At 46.2% G+C, this 25,869-nt stretch overlaps 1 protein-coding gene across 2 annotated transcripts in view; it reads right to left on the bottom strand.

Annotated features, from left to right (window-relative positions):
• RFX4 (regulatory factor X4) overlaps positions 1–25,869 on the bottom strand; it is a gene marked incomplete at both ends in the record, with an annotated part of 143,313 nt that overhangs the window by 26,040 nt on the left and 91,404 nt on the right. For both annotated transcript variants that reach the window (XM_080935058.1, XM_080935059.1), the window contains 5 exons: positions 6,889–7,006; positions 7,416–7,510; positions 11,914–12,058; positions 14,637–14,695; positions 16,587–16,687. In XM_080935058.1, the coding sequence (XP_080791184.1) occupies positions 6,889–7,006; positions 7,416–7,510; positions 11,914–12,058; positions 14,637–14,695; positions 16,587–16,687 (518 nt within the window). The remainder of the gene's footprint in view (positions 1–6,888; positions 7,007–7,415; positions 7,511–11,913; positions 12,059–14,636; positions 14,696–16,586; positions 16,688–25,869) is intronic.

The raw sequence follows: 25,869 nt of genomic DNA, 5'->3' as shown, positions 1-25,869 counted from the left end.
TGAAGGAATGGTCAAGCACAGACCACTATTCTACCTACCATATATGAGTTAACCCACCATCTAACAGCACTGACACGGTTTTGGTTTTTTTGGATAATATTCAGGGAGGGAGGTTGGGGGGGTAAATGAAGGCTCAGGAAGTATAAACCACTTGTTTAGGCCCAAAGGCCATTATGATAAAAAGTATCGGAGACTGTTGCTATGGTAACCTACTCAACTGCATTTGATAGAATCTAGACTTTTTTCTTTTTTTAACATCTGGTACAACTTCCCTAGCTTATAGAAAATGAAAGTATTCTAATATGAACATTATTATACTTACCACCTGGCTTTATGATATATGTAACATTTTTTCTATGTTTAAATTGTATTTTTTTTTAACTGAAAGGAAAGATTAAGTCCCCTCTTCCCTTCTATTCTATAATACGCCTGACTGTATGTGTCCTTTTGAGTCATCGCTGATCTTGGATCTGTTATTGTTCATGCTTTATACTGTTGCTGTACACTTCTGTAGAGAACACACAGTTTTCTAGTGTGATGTAAATGATACAGATACTCTACACAACATCCCATGGGCTGCTCTTGATAGTTTTCTAGTTGTAGGTCACTCACCTTGACGCTGGACGCTGATGCTGCCACTGAAAGGTAGTTACTCAATACCACAGTTAATCCCTTCTCCCTTGAGAGGTAGGCTGCTGGCAAATTTTCATCCTTGACAATTGGCTACAATGACTATTTTTGTCTCTGTTTCTTAGTATCTAGGTCTAGAAGTCCAACCAAAAAAAATCCCAAAAACACCTGGTCAACCAGTCTTAAGAGAGTGTGCCAAACTGCCCACCAGACTGGTTTATACTTTCACCAGGACTATGTAAGGAGCAGGGCAAAAAAGGTGTGACCTTTGCAGTAACCTAATTATCACAACGACATGTTTTTTCTCATGTGCTTATTGTTCATTAAAAGTTCCTCATCTGTAAAGTGTTGTTTGTATTTGTTTCTTATTTTTATATTTTCTGGAGTCTTTGCTTTAAAAATAATTACTTAAAGACCGAAGAGTGTCTCAGAGTGTAAGGGCCCTTGCACCAAGCTTGACAACTGGAGTTCTTTCCTTGGGAACACATGGTAAGAGGAGGGAACCAACTCCCACAGGTTGTCCTCTGACCTCCAGATATCCCTATGCCCCCAATAGATGGATGGATGCATCGGTGGATGGATGGGTGTGTGGGTGGAGGAATGGATGGTGGGTGGGAGGATGGATGGGTGGATGGATGGATGGGTGTGTGGGTGGAGGAATGGATGGTGGGTGGATGGATGGATGGGTGGGTGGATGGATGGGTGTGTGGGTGGAGGAATGGATGGTGGGTGGGTGGATGGATGGGTGGATGGATGGATGGGTGGATGGATGGATGTGTGGGTGGATGGATGTGTGGGTGGATAGATGGATGGATGGACAGATGGACAGACGGATGGATGGTGGGTGGGTGGATGGTTGGGTGGATGGATGGATGAATGGAGGATGATGGATGGATGGAGGATGGATAGGTAATAGATGAAAGGATGGATGGATGATTGATAGATAAGACAGACATATAGATACCTTAGTTAGACTGTGATTCAATATATTCTGGATTTTAATCATTTGATATACCTGTTGCAAAATATCCTTTCTTCCCATGTCCCTTTTAGAAATTCTTTCACTTTGTTTATGGGACTTGTTAAACACACGTTTAAAGTCCCATTGTGTCTTTCCTAGAATGGCTGCAGTTCCATAGACTAAGCTCTAAACACAGTGAGAAAACTATGCCACAGGAGACAAGTGGAGAAATGTCAGCATGAGCAAGTTATTTAAAAATCTGAAATTAGCAAGAGAACAGGCGATTACAGAGTGCGGGTGCTTAGCCTTGGAGATCATGCTGGCTGATGGGTGGTAGCTGCCATTTATGAATTATCTTGTGGTCATCCAAGAGTATATAGAGTGGCTCTGACATCATTCACTCCATCTGGTTGCAGGACTAGAGGTACTGTTACTCCAGGGAAGTTTAACACATAAATATCTGTGTCTCTCCTCCAACATTCTCATGTGGCTGATTTATAGTATCTAACATACACCCAGGGGAGGCAGCCTGGCCATGCCTCTCACACTGTCTTGTCTCCTATCCTTTCAGGATCCATGATAGCCAATGTGTGTGTGTGTGTGTGTGTGTGTGTGTGTGTGTGGTGGGTGTGAAAGCACACACACACATGTATCACTGTACGTGTGGAGGTCAGAGGAAACTTCTGGAAGTCAGTTCTGTCTAGTCTGTTGGTCCCAAGGGCCAAGCTCAGATCATCAGCTCTGGCAGGGAGCACCTTTACCCACTCAGAGACATCACACCGCTATTACCCATGATTTTAAAAAGAAAAGGCTGGGCCTGGTGGCATACACTTTTAATCCCAGCACTCACAGGGCAGAGGCAGGTGGATCTCTGTGAGGTTGATGCCAGCCTGATCTAGAGGGTGAATTTCAGGCCATCCCAGACAAAACGGCCCGGATGAAATAGGTCTTCTTCGGTCCTCTGTGGGAGACAATGTAACTGAGTCACAGTGGTCTTTTCCCCTGCTGTTCTTGCCAGGTTTGAAACTGAGATTAGCTGGTAAAATACATGTTATTGCCTTCCAGTTTTAATTTTTATCCTTTTAAATGAGGGGGTTTAATAAATTAAGGATTGTATTTTTGCCTGCCATGTTCACGGGAAGAGAGACTTCCTCCTATAGTCTGATGGTCGTTTCCACTGTCTTGCTGTTTTGAACCTTATGTTCTATGTCTTTACCTTCTCAGTTCTTGCTATATGTTAAATGTCCATAGTATTGCATTTCCCTTGTAAGTTATGATTATGTCGTCATAGTGACAGTCTCTTAATTCATCCTATATATGCACCCTACATGTTTACTATAAAAGCATATATAGATACATATTTCTGACACGAACATCTGAAGTTATTTAGTAGTTCTAGTAGAGATTTCAATTTCTCCTTTAGCATTCATGTCTCATTACTCCAAGGTCTATATTTTCCCCTATAACTTGGCTTTGTTGACTAGTTTTGGGGCCATTAATATGGCCCAGTGGGTAAGGTGCTTGCTGCCAACCCTAAAAACCTGAATTCAATTTCCAGAACCCAAATGGTGGAAAGAGAGAACTGACCCCCAAGGGTTACCCTCTAACCCGAACACTGGTGCTGTGGTATGCCAACCCATGACCCTGCCCACCCATCCACCCCCACCACATACATACATACATACAGACAGACAGACATAACAAATATAGAAAGAATTAGCTAATTAAACTTGTTTACATAAATAAATTTGTTTCATATCTCATGTGAAACAGGGCCCCTAATTCATGTACATCCTTTACATTAAAGATTAGGGGAGAGAAGGCCTGGAACTCCAACAGCGTGTGAAGGAACTTGCTGAGTGTGTGTGAGACCTTCACCCTTGGATGGTCACATACAGACCCCTGAGTCACCCTAGATACTGAACACAGGAACCTGTCTGGATGGAGATGGCTGTTACAGGCCTCTCTGCTTTGGGGTAGTTTGTTCTGTAGCAATGATAATCAGAAAACCATTGTTTCTTGGGAGCCAGCGTGTGTGTGGCTTTATTTTTCTTTTTGCTAAAGTACATCCATTTGCAGCCTTTGCTTTGATGTATATTTGTGGATGCCAAATTCTGCTGGTCTTTATATAACTGAATGCGCCTTTCTGTGACCCTCACTCTTACTAAGTTGGTGATATTTGTCCTCGGCACTTCTAAGATGCTGCTCCACTGTTCCTGGCATTGTTTGTAACAATCTATGATTATTCTTTTCTCTCATCTTTTAAAAAACAATCTTAATTCAAAAGTTTAAGACTGTTGTGATAAGATGAGGTTGTCTGGCCCTTCTGTGCCATTCACGTGAATCCGGGTGACAGTGGTCAGAATGAACGTCGTTTTATGGTGAGGTAACGGATCTGGTTTGGACCAGCTCTGCCATGCTACCTCCTTGAGTTTGGGCAACAAGATCCAACAAGCTCTCTTCCCACCCTCGGGAGGGAACCTGTGTCTGTCTGCCTTGAAGAGATAATAAAGTAAGACATAAATGCTCTTATATATTTGCTAAATGTTTGCTAAAATAATTACTGTTGGCTACTGTGTGCCTTATTCTATACCTAGCTCCAGGGAAGTCTTTATTAAATTCCACACCAGCTTCCTCATCTGACATACTGAGACAGTAATAGGGAAAATGCTAATATAATGTCTAAAATCTATTAGGCTCTCCGTAAATGTTATTTTGTAGTTCCCATCGGTATTGAGCTGAGGAAGGCAGGTGGGTCAGGGTGGCTTATTGGGAAGCGCACACATCTGAGCCAAGAGAAGGATGCCCTCTCCCTGGAAAAACTGAATCTCTTATGCAAGTACTCCTCCTCTTTGGGCCTGTTCCAGGGAAGGAAATTCATGCTCTCAGGGCAACACTAACAACATAGGGTCCTAATGTTTAGCAGGCTCTGGGTAATGGGCAGCCAGAACACCTGAGTGTAGAGAAGCAGTTTGGAAGTTCTCGTCACAGTGACCAGATCCAGGAGCCACTGCCTGATGGGCTTGCACGGGGCCTCCCAGCCCCAGCCCAGGAAGGTGAGCTTTGATGCTGGACAATAAACAAGCCTGTAGAGAAGCAGTGTGTGGGAGGCACAGCCCTGCCCCGTCTTTTCGGATAGTTTTGCTCTGGAGAACTTCAGAAATTGTTACTTTCCAGACATTCAAAATGGTAAGATACATGGGCATTTGATGAAAATCCACAACAAAGGAGAGGCCCAGGTGTCCCCTGAGCTGAAATCAGATCAGCTGACCAAGGAGAAATGATTTTTGAGACAGGGGCCCTCATTCGGTCAACAGCAGGAAGACCGAAGTTTGTCACCTGCTACCTTTGCGAACTTCTGGAGACACCATTTATGGTAGTAAAGTCTGGCCACTCCAGATCAAGAGACAGACCCAGAGGAAAGGAATTACAGAGGCAACAGTGAAGGACAATCAAGGAGATGAAAGGTATCAACGATCATCCCAACGGGTTCTTCTGAGGAGGTGGAGCCTGCCCGGGCTCTCTGGGGTTTTCCCCACGATCACGGTAGTGGCCAGCCTGCCAAACTGGCCGGGGTATGAGCCACACAGTGTTCACCATCCCGAGGACTGTGCAGAAGTTATAAGATAGGTGGAGCTGGCCCTGCAGCTGGGGGAGGAGGTCAGGGAACAGAGGGCTCCTTTTCCTAATTAGCTGTTTTCATACAACGAACGCATGACCCAAACACAGCCACCAACTGGGTCTTTGACGTATACAGGCAGAAAGGGGGAGCTGGCTTTTGTCTGCCGCACATTCTTTCAACTTGCCTGTCGCCCCAAGCTACAGAACTCAACAATGAGCTGGACCGTTTCGGGGTTTGCTGAATGGACTTAGAGGCAGGCATTGTTTCAACCCGTTCAAGGCCGAGGAAAATACCGTATGAGTGAAATCAGGTGAGCATCTCTCCTTTCGCCGTGTGCGTATTTATCGTGTATATACGGCATATATAACTGAGGACGCCTTTCTGTTGCGCTCACTCTTACTAAGTTGGTGATCTTTGTTCTTAGCACTTCTAAGGGGCTGCTCCACTGTTCTTGGCATCTGCCAGCATTTGCAACAGTAATGAGTATTCTTTTCTCTCATCACTTTCAATTTAAACAAATCTGAATTCAAAAATTTAAAAACATTGTTATGGATAAATTAAAGTTGTCTGGCCCTTTTGTGCCATTCATGTGAGCCTTGGTGACTGTGATCAAAATTTTATACACACACACACACACACACACACACACACACACACACACATACATACACACACATAAACATGGTTATGTATATTTGCCATTTACCTGAATTTCCAGCATATCTCAAAACTGTGATTAGACATGAAATAAGTCCATCTAACCCATTTTTAAGGAGATGTACATTTAAGGAAGAAATTCAAGGTATTAATAAACCACAATTGTTTTGTCTAGCCTTCCATTTTTACATTGATTATTAACTCAGCCAAAACAAATGACCTACAAATTAAAACAACAACAACAAAACCCCTGCCTTTCCTGAGTAACGGGAGGTGGTCAGCGGTATGCTTAGTCCATGGATCAGCAAATGGGAGAAGGAGGGATAGAGGAGGAGGAGAGGCTCCTCGCTGTGAGCATGCGCATACAGGTGCTTGAGTGGAAAACGGCCCAATCTTTGGTTTGAAAGCAATAAAAAGGAAAATCTCAAGATACCACTCAGCCATACACATAAGCAAAAGCAGTCATACACAAGAAAGAAGGCTGTTACATGAAAAAGATCTTTCCAGAGCTTTGGGTAACATGTGCTAACACTAACCGCCGTGGACTGCAAGTCATCAAAATGTCACATCTGATGGCACTACCCAGGCAGTGGTGTCCAGAGCATCTCCACACTCCGCTCAAAGAAAGTTTCTATCTGTAGCTGAAACTCGGGGAGGCTCAGAGAACCCCAAGGCTAAGGGGAAGCAATTGGCCAAAAGAAGGCCTCTCTGAGTGGGTCAACCTCTTGTTGTCTGAAAAACCAGTGTAGTGCCCTGCCTCCAACAGATGCCTTCCTGTGTGTGGCCTCAGAGACAGCAAGTGATGCCGAGGATGAATCCACAGAGTCCAGAAAAAAGGTGTTTGATTGTGTGTATTGTGTGTGTCAAGTGTATGTGTATATTTAGTGTGGTGTGGGGAGAGTGAGGTGTGTGTGTGTGTAAGGTGTGGTATAGGGTTGAGTGTGGGGGGGGGGTGTGTGGTGTATGTGTATACATGTGTGTACATGCTCTAGCATGTGTGGCACTGGCATAGTCTTACCGAAGCTGGGAGCACTGTGCAAGGTCATGTCCCGGATCACCCTCGTACCAAAGCAAGACCACATCAACAGGAACTGTTGGGCTACTTTCTTCAGGGACCCTTGTCTCTTGGCTGCCACCTACAAGCAAGTGAATGGCATTAATACTTAGTCTTTTGCTCACTACCAGCTCTAAAATATAAGGGAAGCCCTGTACACTTTCAAAGCCTGCAACGCTGTAATTTTTTTTTTAATCTTTTTGGTTTTAGCAGAATAAACACATAAATGAAATCTGATCCCAAGACGCTATGTACGGTAACACGGGGACACACCCTTGGATAGATCAGGAAGGAGACTCAGATTCCTGTCTCTGCCCCTCTACCTCCCAGGATTGGGACGAGGTCTCCCCTTGCAATCCCCAGGGCTCCATGGATGCTGAGGAGTATTAGATTAGCCAGCTCGCTTGAGATTCTGTGATAGTCAGGTGTCTATAGAGACAACCAACCATCGGCAGGAGCCATGGCTGCCCCTTCTGTTCTGCCCTACCAACCTTCACAACGCATCGGTCTACCATGGTATCCAGCCATTCTACGTAAGACTCGATGGGGGACTGTTCCTCCAGCAAGTGGTCAAACTCCTGATATACTGTAAATGAAGCAGAGACAGACAGACCTTATTCAAGTTGGCGTTCCACAGAGGTATATTCTTAAAGGCACAGAGGCCTGAACTGTGCAGCTCTTCATGGCCCAGATGAGATGGAATCCTTCCAGCCCTCCCCTGCTCTTGCCATTAGACAACGTCACTCCTCCTCCTCACATCTCTCATAGCAGTCACGGTCTTTATCCTGCCTTTACTACATCACTACTAGCACCGGCTAACAGCTCGATATGTGGCAAGTCTCCTTGCTGGTTCTTCTCATCGTTTGGCACAAGTAAGCAGCTTGCCCAGCCTCTCGGTGCTGGGCATGAGTACTTTCTGCATACTAATCAAAGGGGGCCACCTGTTCCTCTCTCCACCCTGTCTTCAGCTTCACGTTAGGAGACTGAGTGTGGAAGTGCTTGGGAACCAGGGAAGCACCATGGGAGATGAGTACCTGGCTGAGGACACCCTCATTGCAAGCATCTCTTTCATCACATATTTTCTGTGTGGTTTTTTAATGTGGCATTAAGTAAATATGTGGAGCTAAGTAAATACAGCCACAGTTCGGGATGTCTACATGTCCCGTCTCCATGAGTCTGAGCAGTTCCTTCCCACGTGAGCCAGCCAGCCAGTGTGTTCTGTTTTGCTTGGTTGGCGGGTACTCAAAGGAGCCAAACAGTCCTGGTGCCTAGCATGAAGACCGGCTTTAAATGTGCATCCATTGTTCTCAGGTTGTGGATGAGGTATTTGGTGGCTGATATTGTCAGTCGACAGGATCTAGAGTCACCTGGGAGACAAGCGTCTGGGACTGCCTCGAGGGATTACCTAGATTGGGGTCTCTTCAGTGAGAAGACCTATCTTAACTGGGGGGACATCCTTCTCTGTGTCTACTGTGCTTTAGTCACTGGGCCAACAATAATGGTTATATTAGTAAAAGAACAACAATAAAACCCAAACCAAAAGCCAACCAGCCACCACCACCAAAACCCCCACAGCAACAGCTAACTCCCTCCCTCGAGTACTTGCTAAGGGCAGCACTCTCTTCGGTGACTTACATGGGTACACCAACCTAACCCTGAGACAGACTCCCAAGCGCCGATGGCATGGGGGCTGACCGTGTCCTCTGCCTGTTTGACTCCATGGAATAGATGGTTATTGAGTCAGGAAACAGACAAGCCAAGTAAGAAACAGAGAAACTGAGGCACGTTGAGATGAGGATCTGCCCAGATGTTTCGCTGCTAGTGAACAGCAGTTAAGATTCCAAACAGCTCTACTCAGGTATCTGCCTCCAGGAGCACTCCGCTGTGTACTGAGCATGTGGTACTTAGTCTCTAATCTTAATCCCTCTACATTATCTTCATTTTATAGAATTAAAATGTCACCACACACTGGAGCCAACAATTAAGCAAGGTCTTTTGGGCAAAGTCAGTCCCATTCTCTTCCTAAGGCATCCCTTAATAATACTCCTCCTGAGTGTGTGCTCAGACACCAATAAAAGCTAAAGTGAGCCAAGCATGCCCTTGTAGTTCGAGGACTTTGCTTTGTTTATTTGGGAGGTACAGGTATGACACCTATGTACTGGGCTGTCTGCCTCCAGGCTTGGCACCCTCCCTCAAACTCCCCTTCCTGCCATTGCATCACGTAGCACTGCCCTCTCTTTGACAAGATGCAGCACTGCTGGGAATCCGCTTTCAACTCTCTATGAACTCCAAGCTCCACGGCCAGAGGGCAGTGTCTATCCCAGTCCTTGTCCTGGCTCTTAACAAAGAACCTGACCCAGGCTAGAAGACAATGAGGACCAGCTGGGCTGAACTGAACCACAACACAATTCCAGTTTCAAACGACAGGATTCTATCCTACACCTAAGGGAACTTTTCTCAGAGACAGTGCTCGGTATAGGCTCGGTGCCTGGTCCCTTCCAGTCCTTCTGCTGATGGTCATTTCCCCTAAAGTCTAGTGTATATTTCACACCCCACACGAGACTCTAAGGAGAGAGGGAAGTCAATGCAAAACTATGAGTAGTAGCTAAACCTGAGAAATAAAGTCACTGGTCCTCAGACACTAGCAGATTCCAGCCCCATGCCCGGGTCATTGGGAGGCCCTGGGCCATAGCGACCAGTGGGCTCCTGCAGCTGCTGGGATGCTTGGGAATATGCTTTCTCTTGATTTAGCTGAGAGTGAGGTGGCAGGGTGGGGGCAGAGCAAGAATCGTGCCCGATAGCTGGGGAGATGCTCAGTGGGTAAACGTGAAGGATATGGGTCTGGGCATCAAAAACAGGCTGGGCAGCACTGCTACAGCAAACCGAGGCAGAGACAGGAGACTTCCCATGAGTTTAAAAGGCAGGAAGCCTGGTACGCTGTCTGGTCTTATGTCAACTTGGCACACAAACTAGAGTTGTCTGAAAGGAGGGGGGCCTTAATTGAAAAAAAAAATGCCTCCATAAGATATGGCAGTAGGGCCTTAGTTAATGGTTGATTATTAATTACAATCTTAATTAGTGATTTATGGGGGAAGGGCCACTACTGGGCAGATGGTCCTGGGTTCTATAAGAAAGCAGGCTGAGCAAGCCATGAGCAGCAAGCCCGTAAGCAGCATCCCTCCATGGCCTCTGCATCAGTTCCTGCCTGCAGGTTCCTGCCCTGTTTGAGTTCCTATCCTGATGTTCTTTGATGATGAACTATAATATGAAAGTGTAATCCAAATAAATCATCTCCTACCCAAGTTGCTTTAAACATGGTGTTTCAACATGGTGCAGCAACAGTGACCCTAAGAGACCTAAAATAGGCAATGACTAACAAGACAGCCTGTCCAAAAAAAGGGTGAAAGGTGAAAACTGAGGTTGCCCTCTGAGCTTCACACACACACACACACACACACACACACACACACACACACACACACGAGATAAAAACAAACAAAAAAACGTCACAATGGGAAACACTTAGAAAGATCCTGTACCCTCTTAAACTCAGCCACATTCTACAGTGTTGGCTCCTTCTGTTCCTGCTGGGCTGGGGAGGTTCACCCAAGACCAGGGTTCAAGTTCCAGCACTGCTGCTACAAGGTGATTATGGGACCCTGGAGAAGCTGAGTTTTCCCAGATGTCAGCAGACAGCAACACAAGACTGTCCCTCAGGTGGCTGCAAAGCAGAATTCGCCACACCACACATGGTGGGCTCCAACTGCATTGCTGTTTGAGTGGGTTTCTCTAAGACTCAACAGCAGACAAGTGGGCTGGGGCAACTGTGCAGAAAGAAGGAATAAGAACCTGAGGTAAGGCCAGGGTCTAAACCCAAGAAATATGACCCACGGAGGGTCACAGGTTCAGACAGTTCAGAGCTGCTATTTGCCTTGAAGGGCCTTCAAAGGAAACATTCTCCAATGGGGAATATTATAAAATGTTGTTTCATAAACAGCCCAAGCTTAGATGCACAGGCTGAAGACAGGGACCCTCAAGACAATAATTTGGAGGGACAGACCCTGTAACTCAAGCGGCCTGGACTTTTCCGAATCTAACCCTCCTCCTGGAGAGCGTTGGAGTGATGATCTCATTTAGCCCACACAGAAGGTTATGAATGTAGAACCATGTAACCCCACCCCCATCCCAAACCAACAGCACCCTGTCAGCCCCAGCCTCCCTGGGAGCCCTGAGAAGGCGCCCTGACCACACTTCCTGACAGTATGCATCCCTTAGGGAAAAGGATGGCGGGCTAAAGTGAGGTATGCCCTGAACAGTCAGCTGGGCCAAGGCTCAGAGGAGGAAGAGACGTGTCTAAAGGCTGGTGGTGTTTTCTGTCCCCTTGTATTGCTTCACTTTTGGGAGCAAACATCTTGCCCACATCAGGACTGCACTGGATCCTTACTTCCATGTAGGAAGTCTTTGTCCATATTGCCAGGAACCAGCTCATCACGTATTCATGTCTTCTCAGACTTTAGTACGCCTGAAATGGTCACCTGCTGGCCGGCTCTGTGTGTGTGTGTGTGTGTGTGTGTGTGTGTGTGTGTGTGTGTGTGTGTAAGGGTGGGCTGACTCATCATGGTCACGTGACCTTCCACTGAAAAGTAGGCATCCAGTCTAGCTTGCTCTACACCATCACATCCTGAGACAGGCCATAGCTTTCAGTTCCCATTCTCTGTCACTGCCTTGGCGGTATGTGTGGCATTCAGGGTCACATGCAAGGGTCCTTTGCATGACATTGTGTGCTGTCCAACTGCATCAGCCATGTTGACACATATCCTCTTAGGTCACTTAGCCCTCCTGTCTTGACTGGCCCATTTAACAAGAACAATAAGAAGAATGTGATCCAGGGAAGGGACAGTGTGGGAACCACTTGAATATTTACCAAGATACTTTCTTCTTTCCCTTTTAAAAACAGAAAGAAGCTCAGCCCCTGGCGGGACACCTTACACTGAATGATGAGTCTGCGGTGCTCATCCCGAGAGTCCTCCATGGTGTAGAGAGTCTGCTTCGTGATGCTACTCAGGTCCACATTCCTCCAGTCCTCCAGCATCTGGAACGTGATGTCCGCACTGTGGATCACCGTTCGAGATGCCTGAAATCCAATCCAACCTGTGTCAGCACAGAGGCCTCTTCTCTGTCCCCCATGTACCTTCTGAGTGGGTGTGCTTATAGCATTTTAAAATTACTCTGCAATCCAGGAGAACTCAATTTCAAGAAACAATCCGATAGCTCAGAAGATCCAGAGAGGTACTCTTTCTTCCTGAGGCTCTCTCCTCTCCCTGCTCTTTGTCTATTGAGGTGACCTGGGCCAGGCCATACCCTGCTGTTGTTCCCAACCCCATTTGGCCATGACCCCCAACAACGGGATGAGGCACAGAGATCTGTCAGCTTTCTCGTGTGAGCTGGTAGGAAGGAGTTCTGTTTAACAACCTGTGTGCTTGTAGTGGCAGGCAGCTGACAAGACCACACCGAGGAGCCACTACACAGAGGAACCACTCTGGCTAGCCTGGGGCTAACTGATACCCAGAAATGTCACAGTGTATATTTTTTCACACAAATGCTATTATCATGTATTTTGGATTCTTATTCTTTGTTTTGTTCTGTTTTTGTATAATTAGAATAGTGAAACAAATTCAGATAAGGTAGAGATAATAGGAGACATAAGATGTATGCGTATTCGTGCGTGCGTGTGTATGTGTGTGTGTGTGTGTGTGCATGTGTGTGTGTGTGTGTGTGTATGTGTGTGTGTGAGTGTGCCTTTTAAAACTGCAACTTCCCCAGCAAATCATTGTTGATGAACTGAAATCTACAAGCTGGACAGTGCTAATAATGGAACAATTTCTATCATTTCTTTTACTCATACATTTTTTAAATGTCTTTAATAATTTTTTTTTGTAAAAATTGAAAACACCCTGGGAATCATCCTTAGTTGCTGAGGCTTATGAACTTCCAGGTAAGTGTAACTATATCCAGGTGGGGGTAACTCTACCCCTGGCCATTCTCTGTTCAGGCACAAGGAAAACCCCACCAAAATAAGGGCAGCACCCTCTGAAGGCCAAGGACACTCAGACTGTCTGGGTGTTTGAACACATCAGCCTGGGCTTGCTGAATTCAAGAACACCTGGGTCAGACCTCAGCTTTGCTGTTTGTGGCCTGTTCTTACACCCTGGTCTCTCGTGGTCTGTGAAATAGACTACAGTGGAACCTGCCTCTGATAGTCCTCCTGGTGTTCCTCATGATGCCACAAAAGTCAGGCTCTGTGTAAGAGGCTACAGGTGCAGAGGTTGGCTTGCTCTGCCCTGACTGTGCAGATACCTTGGAGTCTTTGTTCATTGTGTTCCCATAGACTGGAATATTCTTCTCCTGCCTCGTCCCAGCATTCCAGCTGTCCTGATGCTCCAGCCTCAATGTGACACCTGTTTTATGTCAGTTAAATACTTGCTATTCTATACCTTTTCTCTATAACATGCACATTGATTGATTGATTGATTGATTGATTGATTGAGTAGTTCTTTTCCTGCCTGATTAGAGTATCTGAGGAAGCCTGGCTTGCAGAAGAGTCTTTGGTTGAGTCTTGTTTAATTTGACTTGCTCTGTGTATGTCCATGCTGAAAGCTCCTTGGTTTATTAGCTCAAACAAACCCCAGTGTTTCATGCCTAGAAATCACCAGTCTAGAGTTCTGACTGGTCGGGAAATGTGTCTGGGGAGCTGTCCAGTGAGGTTGGAAAGGTAGAATCTGCTTTCTGAATTATATATTCTTCGTGTGCAAGGTAGAATGTGTTTGTAGGTGTGTGTAGAAGTATATATACATGAACACACACATACTTGCCATACATGAGTGTAGGTATGGGGTCAATGTCTATATGTGTATTAAAGGGGTTTCCATCCAAAAGTATCTGAGCCCCAGAGAGAAACATCAGCATCAGGTGTTTGTCCCGGGTAGTTTTAAGCCTCCAAGCAAAGAAAGCGAGAGAGCTAGGCTGGCACACAGACTCTGAAATACAGGACAAGAAGAGCCTCTCGGTTCTTCTAATCATGTTCTTCCCCGAGCATCTGTCAGACTGCCCAGTGCCCAGAACAATGCCCAGGACTTGCCTTTGTCACAGCTGTCCCAATCTAGAAGGGGTTCCTTCGGTTCCCAAGCCATCCTGTGTGCCTTCTGTGACAGGCATGGGGCCGGGAGGAACAGTTAGGATTCCAAGGGGGAGTCTTCCTGGACTCACTCTCAGTTAGAACCCCTCCCTCCCACCTCCACATTGCATGACCAGGATCCTCCCAGAGCCAGAGGGCACTTTGCGGGAGTGGATGCCAATCTAAACCTGTAAAGGTGGTAGAGACAGATCAACTCTGACAGCGAGTTGGGGATGAGGTGGAACGGCTGTCCTTGCTGAGTGCTGACTGCCACCCAGGTCACATGCTGCTCCGTGCAAGCTGCTGCTTCTCCAAGGGTTCTTGTAAGTAGGGCATCCAGGTGTCATGCTAGGTAGGACCATTGGCATCTACTGGGGAGAGCCCAAGTGTGTTGCACCCCTAAGTGTCAATAGTAGTTGAAAAACCCAGCAATTTATTTCAAGAAAACACAAACTTGGGGCCCCAGATCATGTCTGAAGGGTTGAGGGGCAGAGATCCCTGTACGTAAGTGGACTGACCGCACAGGAAGTTGTCCTACCTGGCACAGATGGTTCAGGGACGTCTGCCTTCTCAGGATTTGGGAAAACCTTCTTGATACTGCAACAAGAAAACAGAAAGCTAGCAACACAGGCATGCCTGGTATTTCAGCCGTAGCTTTCCCCAGGAGCAGTTTTCAAACAGTAGGTCTCATTTTCTCGCTCTGGCTAGTCACCCTTCCTCTGTTTTGGGGGACTCACTGGCTAACTCCTGCTCCTGCCTCTTGTCCTGTTTTGGCTCCAGCAGTCGGTTCTAATGATGCTATTTGGGGTACAGATTTCAGAGTCATGCATGTGCCACGCTTGCAGGTGTGAGAAACGGTGGCATCAATCAACCGTGAGTAAAAGCAATTATTCAACGTGTCTTTCATTTTGCTAATTGCAAGTTCCATCGCCGCTTTTCAGATACTCGCAGGAATCAAACGAACGCTTTGAAGAAGCCCCCTTTAAACTCAAGTGTGTCCCGTCTGAACAGTGACTGGCCTTGGTGTCTCCTGGCAAGGAGTACTGCTGGGGTGGAACCTGGGCTACCCCGGCAAGGGAGCTTGGCATTTATCATCTGCCATTTTGCCCAATGGCCTCCTGAAACTGTTTTGATTTTCGGAAAGGCTATGTTTGCCTACCTGCCAAAATAGTCTGATTATTTGAAACGAAGGGAACTTGTATCTGCTTTTTGTTTGTTTTAAAGACATGTGCCGGTTTGAGGTCTTTACTCTCCCAGCGTTCCACTGGGGGTGGGAGGGGCTTGCACATCCGACACCCCCTCAGGCTCCCTGGGAACCACTGCTTCCTCCAAGCGTGCCCAGGTGGAAGGCCCAACCCACCTCCTCCTTGCCACAGATGTTGAGCCTGTTTTGTTTTTTGAGTTTTTTTTTTTGGGGGGGGGGAGTGGTTTGGTTTTGTCGGTGTAATTAAAACGAGCACAGGGCATTCTTCTCATTAATTTCTGAACTGGTCATAAAATAGCCAGAAAAATTCTTTAGGATTATTCTAATTTGTACTCAGAGCTGGCTTGGTTTATAAAATAGTGTGTGCGGTTGGAGGGATGGGGGAGGGGTCCGTGTGTGCGGGCGGGGGAGATGAACTTCTAATTTTCCAGGCCGATCAATTGTTAATCCTGCTCCTTAATTACTTTTTCTTTAACTTTGTGATGTGGAATTTAGTGCTGGAGAAAAGAAAAGAACTGAGAGCCATGAAATAAAGCGGCTTTATCAGTAGGTGATGGGCACCGCGGGCGGCCGCAAAGCAAGTCTGAAAGGGTTTCTTTGCCTGCAGAGAAAGGGTAATTTGATCCTCCGTCTTACCCCCGGGCAGTTGTTTTAGGCGAGGACTTGCGAGCTGTATTCAAAGGGGCCTTTAAGAAATATATTTTAAAACCTTGTTTTGCTTTAAAAATCATCTCATCTTTGTTCAGTAGCAACAAATGTGTTTATACACGGAGTCTTCACTTTGCGCGACCCATCGAGACAGGAAAGCAGACTCCGCCTCCTCGGGCTCAGCGAAACGCTGGGGACAAGGCACGACTTGGCCAAGAATAAGACTCAGCCCTTTTATAAGAAATATTAATTTGGCTTTCTAATTAGGCAGAGAATATGTGAGGTTCTTAGGCTAGCTACAGCCTTTTGTGGGCGGGGGTTTCAAGGAAACTTCGGAGCATTGACTTGAGTTTTGTTTGTGGGTCCAAATCACGGGCTGCAGGGTTGCATGGCTGACTTTGTTATCAGAGGGAGCCTGGGAGTAAATTCTGTCTCTGCTACTTAGCACCTCTCTAAGTGCGAGTCCCTTCCCTGTGACGAACATTTTACAAGGACTAAATGAGTTCACACATGGGAAACATTTAGCCTAATTCCAGTGCTTTGTAGGCAGAGCATTATTTTATGAGTGACTTACGAGAAAGGCGTGGCTTTGACACGTTGCCCTCCTTCTATTCTCCTCCCAAGCCCAATACTCACATTCAAATTTGATGTTTCTCAGGTTTTCCGGGAGGTCATGGAGAGCCACTTTCAGCCACTCATCCAGCTGCTTGGCAAACTTTCGGATCACCTGAGTTAAGCTACAGAGAGAGGGAGAGCGAGGATGCAGGGTGGGGGGGGGTGAGAGGGAGAGAGGGAGAGAGAGAGAGAGAGAGAGAGAGAGAGAGAGAGAGAGAGAGAGAGAGAGAGAGAGAGAGAGAGAGAGAGAGAGAGAGTTGTAAAATCGTCCTGAGTTTCCAGAGGAATTTATTTCACATAATCCTCAGTTGGCTGCCACCAATAAATAGATGGCCGCAGGTGAGAGCCGCCCAAGAGGCACAGTATGCAGCCTGTGCCCTTGAAGATCTGGTCGCTTTGGCAGAGGGGTTCATGGGTGCCAGTGCCAGTCCGTGGTGCACAGTGGTTGGTAAACGCCAATACAGTGGCATCCAGACACCCACTTTGGGAAAGCCTTGTGTGAGGGGCGAGGACAGTGGCCCTGGCCTAAGGAAGCTGTTTTGGAACTGACCCCACTCCTCATGCTTTCCTCTGGTCTTGTCCAAATGCGCAGCATGGAAGGTCCATGTGCAGATTTGCAGATGCTTGCCCACTCGGCCTAGCAAACTGTTGCCTTCTGTGGGAGCTGGGAAGCAACAGCTCATGAAAAAAAAATTATCTTGCATTATTTATTCATTTATTTAAGTGTGTGTATGCATACACACGTTTTTGCACATACATGCATATGTAAAGGCATGACACCATGTAGAAGAAGCCAGAAGAAAACTTGAAGGAGCTGGGTCCCCCGGGGATTGAACTCATGGTGTCAGACTTGCCTTCAGAGCCTTTACTAGTGGAGCCTACTTACAGACCTAGCAACAGCTTGTTTTAAGTCGGAGAGAAGAAAAAGCCTCATTATGTGTGGACCTTGAAACCAGAGTGTAGTTTGAGGATGGAGAAGAGAGAGAAGGCCTTAGACCCAAGAAGTGTAGGATCTGGGGAGAGATGGAGAAATACTAGGCACTATTTTCAGACTCTACATGAAAACCACGTGCGTGTAGGCTCAGATCCACTTTCTTCCTGTGTACTGCCAGGCTCAGAGACCTCTCCCCATGGTGACTGTCCACACCACACTGACCCAGGACCAGCCCCTTACTCTGCCCTGGCTCACCTGTCAGACCATGGCCACCAACCTCCTCTGCTGTCCCTGACATTGGTCTCCTTCCGCCCACTCTTGCCCTCTCTACGACCCTCCCCACTCCGGTCACCACCCTCCTTCCCATATGGACAACCCGCTCTCTGCACAAGCCATGTAGCTTCCCTAACAGAATCAAGAAGGCACCTTCCACTTGTCCCTTCAGCCGCTCTGACTTCCCAGGAACATTGCATAACTGTCCTTCTATTGTGAATTCAGCTCTCCCTCTGGGTTGGAGCATTCCTCTAGTCCTTTGACTGCATTCAAGAATGACTCCTTTTTAAGAGACGAAACTCCTTTTGCTATTTACAAAATAAAGGCAGGTTTCTAACTCCTCCTCCTGTCCCTAGTCAGTCCACTTGAGCTTATGTCTTATGGTTTAGTTGGTTGGTTGGTTGGTTGGTTGGTTGGTTGGTTGGTTTGATTTTGGTTTCTTGAAGTAGAAGTGTTTTGCTTTTATTGTTGTTGTTTGAGACAGGGAGAGTCCTACCACATAGCCCTGGCTAACCTGGGACTCGAATGTAGACCAGGCTGGCCCTGAACTCACAGAGACCCACCTGCCTCTGCATCCTGAAAGCTGGACTAAAGGTGTGTGCCACACAGCATTACTGTTTCTCTCTGGGTACAGCTGCCTTTCATAGCTACCACCCTCACTGTTCTCTCCTTACCAGATCCGTGTGATGTCCGTCACCATGTTTCTTGTCCTGTGGTTCAAAGTCACCTCCCCAGAGCATCCTTTCCTGACCATCCACCGTAGCACGGTATCTCCCACGACTGTCCTTTGCTGATCCCCCCCTCAGTTTTATAGTTAATGTGTGTGGATGTTCTGCATACGTGTGTCTCTGTGCCACATACATGTAACGCCTACAGAGGCCAGAAGAAGGCACTGGAGTTACAGTGGGTTGAGAGCCAACATGTGGGTGCTGGGAATTGAACCCGGGTCCGACAGAAGAGCAGCCAGGACTCCTTAACTGCTGAGTTATCTCTCCATCCCACAACCTGATGATCTTTTAAAATGTAATTCAGTACTGCATGACTTTGGCAATGTCATAAATTTGTCTATTTTCATCCTGCCATCCCACCCTGCTCACACATGCACGCTCGAACACACACACACACACACACACACACAGACACACACACGTAAGTACACCACCAGCTCTTGCTGTGTCACCCATATGCCTTGACTGCCACAGCATCGTTCTGCTCTGTGGCCATTTCTTCAGCTACCCAGGCTGCTTGGCTGCCCTCCTTATTGTCATGTGTCCTGTCCCTAGGCAGCAAGCTCCAGCTAAGCAGCAGAGCCCGAGGTCACTGGCTTTCAGGCTTGCCCAGCACGGTGGCAGCAGCTCCTCTGCGACCCCGCCCTTCTCTGGGAAAACCCTGGCTTCCCTAGGTATCAGTGGGCAATTCTTTCAGCTGCTCCCCGGCCAGAGCTTGGTGCCCTCCATGCGATCATTACAACTCCAGTTCCAGAGGATTGAAGCCCTCTTATGAATTCTTCTTCAGACTTTCATGGACAGGTGCCAGGCACACGTATACAGTGCATATATGTTCCGGCAAACACTCAAACACATTAAATAAATAATATGGCATAGCTCTTCTGTGATTCACCCATGTCCACAGGCCACATCCCCAGCACGGAAGTCTGCAGGGTACCAGGCCTACTGTGTATACCAAACCGCTACTCACAGGTCTCAAAGGGCACACGTCCCAAATAAAACCCGTTTCCCCTCTCAGGCCCACTTCTTTTCTTGTATTTTCTATTTTAGAATAAAACTCTATATTCCACGAGGTTTTGGGTTTGGAGGGTTTTTAAATTTGTATTATTATTTTTTAATCCAAGGACATGCTCTTTGCACTTGAGTCCAAATGTCTCTGGAGGCTAGTCACCTCGGAGGTCCCGGAGTTTGGGTTACAGAGGTTTGCAAGCCTGATGGAGGTGCTGAGACCTGAATTCAGGATCCTCTGAGAAAGCAGGAAGCATTCTTGACCCTTAAGCCATCGCTTCAGCCCTGAAACTTTGTTGTGAAATGTTTCAAACAGACCCGGGGTTAGGACAATAAAACAAACCTCCAAGTACCAACACAATCCAGCTCCAACAACTAGCAGTACTTTATCAGTTCAGTTTACTACTTTCTTTTTTTTTTCCTGGGACCTTTTAGCAAATCCTTGGCATTATTTACCCCTAAGAACTTACTGTGCACATTTCACAAGGCTTAAATATGTGTGTGTGTCTATGTATACATTCACACATGCACACCTATTTAAAATCTCTGTGTCCTTGGGACAGCTGACATAATAGACTATAATTCCTCGTGGCATGTAAAATTCAGCTGGCTTTCCAATTTCCCCGTTTCTCTTAAAGGCATCCTTTAGTTTATTCGAATTAATGATCCCATGTCCACGTAAGACACAACATCCAATCTCCCAAGCCTTCTCAGTTCGGTTGTGAACCTCTCATCTCATGGCAGACTGTGACGGGTCCTCGGGGACATTCCACACCGCTGTGGTCAGTCTCTTCCTTGTAGTGTTGTTTATTTCTGTTCATCTCTCCTGTGCTTCCTACAAAGACTTGAGGCCTGATCCAGTGACCCTTCCAGTGGGTGTATTGACCAGGATGCTGCCCATGGCTCAGTGGCCCTCTGTGAATGCATCTGTTAGGTGTGCCATTAGAGACTCTTGTCCCTTATTTGACACCTCACGGTAGGCCAGGTGGCCCACAGCTTCCAGAGATGCTGTTGCTGCTGCCTTCATTTCCTTTAAAGGCACTGGAATTGCAGGCATTTGGGTTACTGTATCCAGTTTGAAATGGTTCTGAGGCTCCAAACTTAGGGCATGGTGCTTGCTCTGCAAGCCTCTAGCCCTGGGTCTGTAGTATTTTAGGAGTTACCTAAACAGTGTGGCTACTTCACCATGGAGGCAAAGAACTACCTATCAACCCTGGCCACATGGTTGGTTACAAAACATGGCCTTTCCAACCCTGGCTATGCCACCTCCTGCAGTATCTGCTAAGGATCTTCTTGATCCTTCTGCAGTCATGTGGCCTGTCTGAGGGGATGTCTCCCTGCTGTGGCCTCTTCCTCCCGACCTCACCCCCTAGGCTGGGAGTGGGGCTCAGACAACACTCCTGTATGGACAGATCTGACAACCTCAGGTCTCAGCCCCTCTCCTGCGTTTTCCTCCTCCCGGAACCTGCACCCTGACAGTACTTCAGACTCTCAGATCTCTGGGTCCCAGCCAGCTCTGAGGTTGTTACAACAACAAGGAAGTGATTATCACAGGCACCTGCTAATGAGGGTGTGAAGCAGGCACTAAACACTTCACACATGCTTCACCTCACCCTGGGAAATAGGTATCATTTTTAGTCCTTCTAGAGAAGTGAGAGCCTAAGCTCAGAGTTAGGGCATGCAGCAAGAGGCAGGGGCCAAAGTTCAAGGCCACCTTGCTTGACTCCTGACGGTCCCCACGTTGGGCATTTCAGCTACCTCATACTTCACCAGCACCAATGTCTCTCTCTTTCCTCTCTCTGCCTTTCATTTAGCACCTCTGGCTTGGTCCTGGGTCTTTGGATTTTTCTTTTGTCATCCCCTGGCCCATCTAACACAATACATATACACACACACATGCAAACATGCACGCTCACATATGCACACACACCTGCTTTCTTCTTTTGCTATATCAACTGTTGGCACTGTTAGTAACTCTGCCACAGTCACCCGGAAGAGACGAGCAAAGCAACTTTGAGGCTGACATTCCTTTCTTGCAAATAAAGGTGCATGGCACATGTGCATGACTGCTGTTGCCTGCTCAGCTCGGCTGTAGTTGGAATGAGGGGGAGGCCTGAGCCAGTGAGTAGGAAGTTGAGCCCCAACCTGGCCAGGAGTATGAATGATTGTCTATTTTCAACCCAACCAAGCATGAGAGGGCCTTGAGTATTCTGGCAAGTTGAGAAAAAAGTGAATGTATAAAACCAAAGGTCAGCCTTCGGATGGACCCCGATCTTTGATGTAACTGTGCCCTCTTACTTTAGTGAGATAGGACTGAATTTGTAAGTCTGAGATCAGACCAGCAGTAGTCTGTGATTTTTTAAAAAGTTTCCGAAGGTTTACTGTAAACTCGGTACAGCAAGCATGGTTTGAGACATTGTTTGTTTGTTTGTAACAATGTGGCCCTGGCTGACCTGGAACCGATATGTAGTCCAGAGTTGACCTGGAACTCACAAAGTTCCTTCTGCCTCTGCCTCCTGAGTGCTGGGATTAGAGGCGTGCTATACCACAGCCACTTGTGTTGTAGATACAGAGCCTACAGGGCCAAGCACATTACAGCAACTGATAAATATTAGTTTCGTGAGTGAGTGAATGAATGAATGAATTAATTAATTAATATCTGAACTCAGGCTACTTTATTTGACATGAAGGCAGATAGGTTATCTCAGCTCTTAAGCTTCAGCTGCCACCTCTATAGACAGAAACCTGTTACCAACAGGAAGGCAAGGATTAACAAACTAAGTCTCAAGCAACTGTAGACGTTACACAGGGAAGGCCAAGGCTAAGGCAGAAAGACTGGGAGAGAAAAGAAAAGTCCAAAAGTAGATTTCTAAACTAAGTGCACAATATTCCAGAATTTGAGTCTAGAGTTACCTTGAAGGTAACCAGAGCAACTGCAAAGCCCAAGCCTAGGAAAGTCCTGAAGAGGGAGTCAACTCCTCTCCTTGACAGCTCAGGAGAAGTGGCACATGCCCATTTCCTGGCATAAGTCCCAATTACTTCAATATCCACTGTTCTAAACTCTGTTTGGCAGTCAATCCGAAATGCTAAAGAGGGCAGATGTATGGCCCAGTGAGTAGAGAGCTTGCCATTCAAACATGGAGACCTGAGTCTCCATGGACTCCATATTAAAGCCACGTGCAGGGGCACACATGTGACTATAGGAAGGGTCACTGGGGCTTGCCCACTAACTGGTAAGTTCTGTGTTCAGTGAGAGCTCTCATCTCAAACAATAAGGTAGAGAGTGGTTGAGGGAAATAGCCAACATTGGCCTCTGGCTTGCACACGCATGTGCCCACACATGTGCCCACACACAGACACATACATATGCAAAGATTAGAAGATAAAAGAATCTCAAGAAAAAGAACCAAAACCAGTAAATATAGCCAGACAATCAAACAGACCTTAAAATGACTAGACTATGTTTAATACTGATACAGATCTAATAGGAAAGGTGGGCCGCACACATGAACAGATGAGAAACTTCAGTGGGTATGAGAATTATTTTATGATGGGAGGCAGCAGGCAAGATGGCTCAGTAGGTAAAGGTGTTTACTGCAAAAGCCTCGTGAGCTGGGTTAAATCTCCAGACTCCATACAAAAACTGGAAGGAGAGAAGTTGTATTCTTCTTCATGCCTATGCAGTACACACATGTGCACACAATAATTAATAAAAATCAATAAATACACAAAATCTAAAGAATCAAATGGCTCGGTAGATATGAAAATAGAATCAAGGTATGGTGACACTGGTTGCCAAGTTAAGAATCCATGAATTTGAGGATATTTTAATAAAAATTAACCAATCCAAACGTAAATATAAAGATGAAGAAAACAAGAAAGACTCCCATATTAAAAGTTGTGGGATGGACTGGTGAGATGGGTCAGTGGTTAAGAGCACTGACTGCTCTTCCAGAGGTCCTGAGTTCAATTCCCAGCTACCACATGGTGGCTCACAACCATTTGTAATGGGATCTGATGCCCTCTTCTGGTGTGTCTGAGGACAGTGACAGTGTACTCATATACTTAAATAAATAATTCTTTTAAAAAGAGTTGTGGGATAATGTCAGATGGACTAATATACTGATTATTGAAATGCCAGGAGGAGAAAAGAAAATAGAGAAGATAGCATCTGGAAGTTTTCCCCAAAGTAATCACATTACAGTTGAGCACATATCCAGGAAGTTCCAAAAACTTAGGCAGGATCCAAAACCAGAATTATAATAGGTCATTGTCAAACCTCTGAAAGACAAAGATAAAATGAAGCTTGAGGTGTCAGCTGGATGGTAGTATTTCCATAGAGGCCTGATGACCCAGAAAGCACAAATATTTTAGACAAAGACATGTGCATGAATTTTTAAAATACTAAAAAGAAAAGAAAACTCACAAAAAAAAAACTTGTCATCTATTGCGTGGGGAGGTGGGCAAAGTGCCTTCTATGCAAGCATGGCACCTGAGTTTGGATCCTAACAGCCAAGTAAAAGCAGAGGGGCTCACCTCTGTTACCCCAGAGCTTGGAATACAGAAGTAGCAGGATTGCTGGGGACTACTGGTCAACCAGGTTAGCCATAACAAGTGGGCCCTAAGTTCAGTGAGAGACACTGTCCAAAAAACTAAGGTAGTGAGTGGCTGAAGAAGACACTGGTGTTGACCTCTAGCCTCTGCACATATGTGGTGTATGGGTAAATTTTCTGTTGCTGTGATAAAGCACCCTGACCAAGGCAACTTAGAGCAAAAAGAATGTATTTGCACTTACTGGGCTGAAAGTGGTTAGTTGTCATGGTGAGGTAATGGTGTAGCAAGCAGTGGACAGGGCAGCTGTGGCAGGATGCTGAGTGTTCACATCCTTTATCATAAGCACAAAGTAGAGAGAGCAAACTGGAAGTGGCAAGACTCTGTAAGGTCTCAAAAAGGCCATCTCCCATGACCTACTTCCTCCAACAACATCACACCTCCACACCTCCTGAGCCTCCCCAACCAACTGGGACCCAGCGTTCAAACACATGATCCATACCCTCACTCATATATGCACAGTACATGTGGAGCACACACAATTTGTCAGTCCAGCATTGAACCCAGTGAGAACCCAGTGAGCTGTGAAGACGCACGCACACACACACACACACACACACACACACACATACACACACAGATGGGGGGGACCTGAAAGAAGTAAGTCATCACCACCAGACTTGCAATACAGAAAGTCTAAAGAAGATCGCACAGACTTACCCCATAAAAACCAGCAATCATGAGAATGGGGATGGATATAAAAGACTGGATTCCATATATTCCATCAGTCTAAAAGACAATTGTCTAAGGAGAAAGATTGTGTGTGTGTGTGTATTTGTGTGTATGTGTGTGTTTGTAAATTTAGAGCATATATAGGAAAAAATGACATCAAAAGAGATGACAATTGAACTGTCATAAGATTTATGTGTAAATGTGCATGTGCATGCATGCTTGCGTGCGTGCGTGCATGTGTGTATCTTTTTGAGACAGGATATTTTTATTATGTATCCTTGGCTGTCCTGGAACTCACTATGTAGACCATGGTGCATTCAAACTCACAGAGATCCACCTGCCTCTCTGCCTCTCTGCCTCTCTGCCTCTCTGCCTCTCTGCCTATCTCTGCCTCTCTCTGCCTCTCTCTGCCTCTCTCTGCCTCTCTCTGCCTCTCTCTGCCTCTCTGCCTCTCTGCCTCTCTGCCTCTGCAGTGCTACAATTAAAGGTGTGTGCTACCTACCACATCCGCTAAAATTCTTATACTAATTTAAAACAGGTATATAGTAAAGCAATTATTGCTTTTAAAAAAAGGATGTAAAAATAACAACTTAGTTGTGGGGATAATTCGAATGATAAACCATACCTCCAAACCGGACACACAAAGACATTTTGGACAGAACCAGGGAGGTTAAGACAAGTAGCAAGAAGGACAACTTGAACTAACCGTGGGGCAGCACTGAATGTAAAGGCCAGGTGGGGGAAGTCAGCAGCTTAGATAAACAAACACTACAGATCCTACCCTGAGCTAGACATAGACCAATGCCTGAGCAGACTGAGGAATGACCAGGGAAAGGCAGCGTTCCTTAAATGCTCTAGTTGGCATGTTACTGCCAAAGCAAGCTGCCAGCCCAGAACTGTTACTAGGGACAACATCTACTGTGAACTTAACACAAATGTTACAATGTTCATGTGTCTGATAAAAAAGGAATCAATTTCCCAGGCAGACAGAACATTACAATTTAAATGTACTTAATTACAAATCTTCTCAGATGAGTTTCAAAATAAAGCAAGAATGGATAGAAACTGACAAATCTGG

Source organism: Micromys minutus (genome assembly GCF_963924665.1).
Source record: "Micromys minutus genome assembly, chromosome: 22".
NCBI lineage: Eukaryota > Metazoa > Chordata > Mammalia > Rodentia > Muridae > Micromys > Micromys minutus.
The sequence above is the reverse complement of the archived record's forward strand: the minus strand, read 5'-3'. Positions and strand labels throughout refer to the sequence as shown.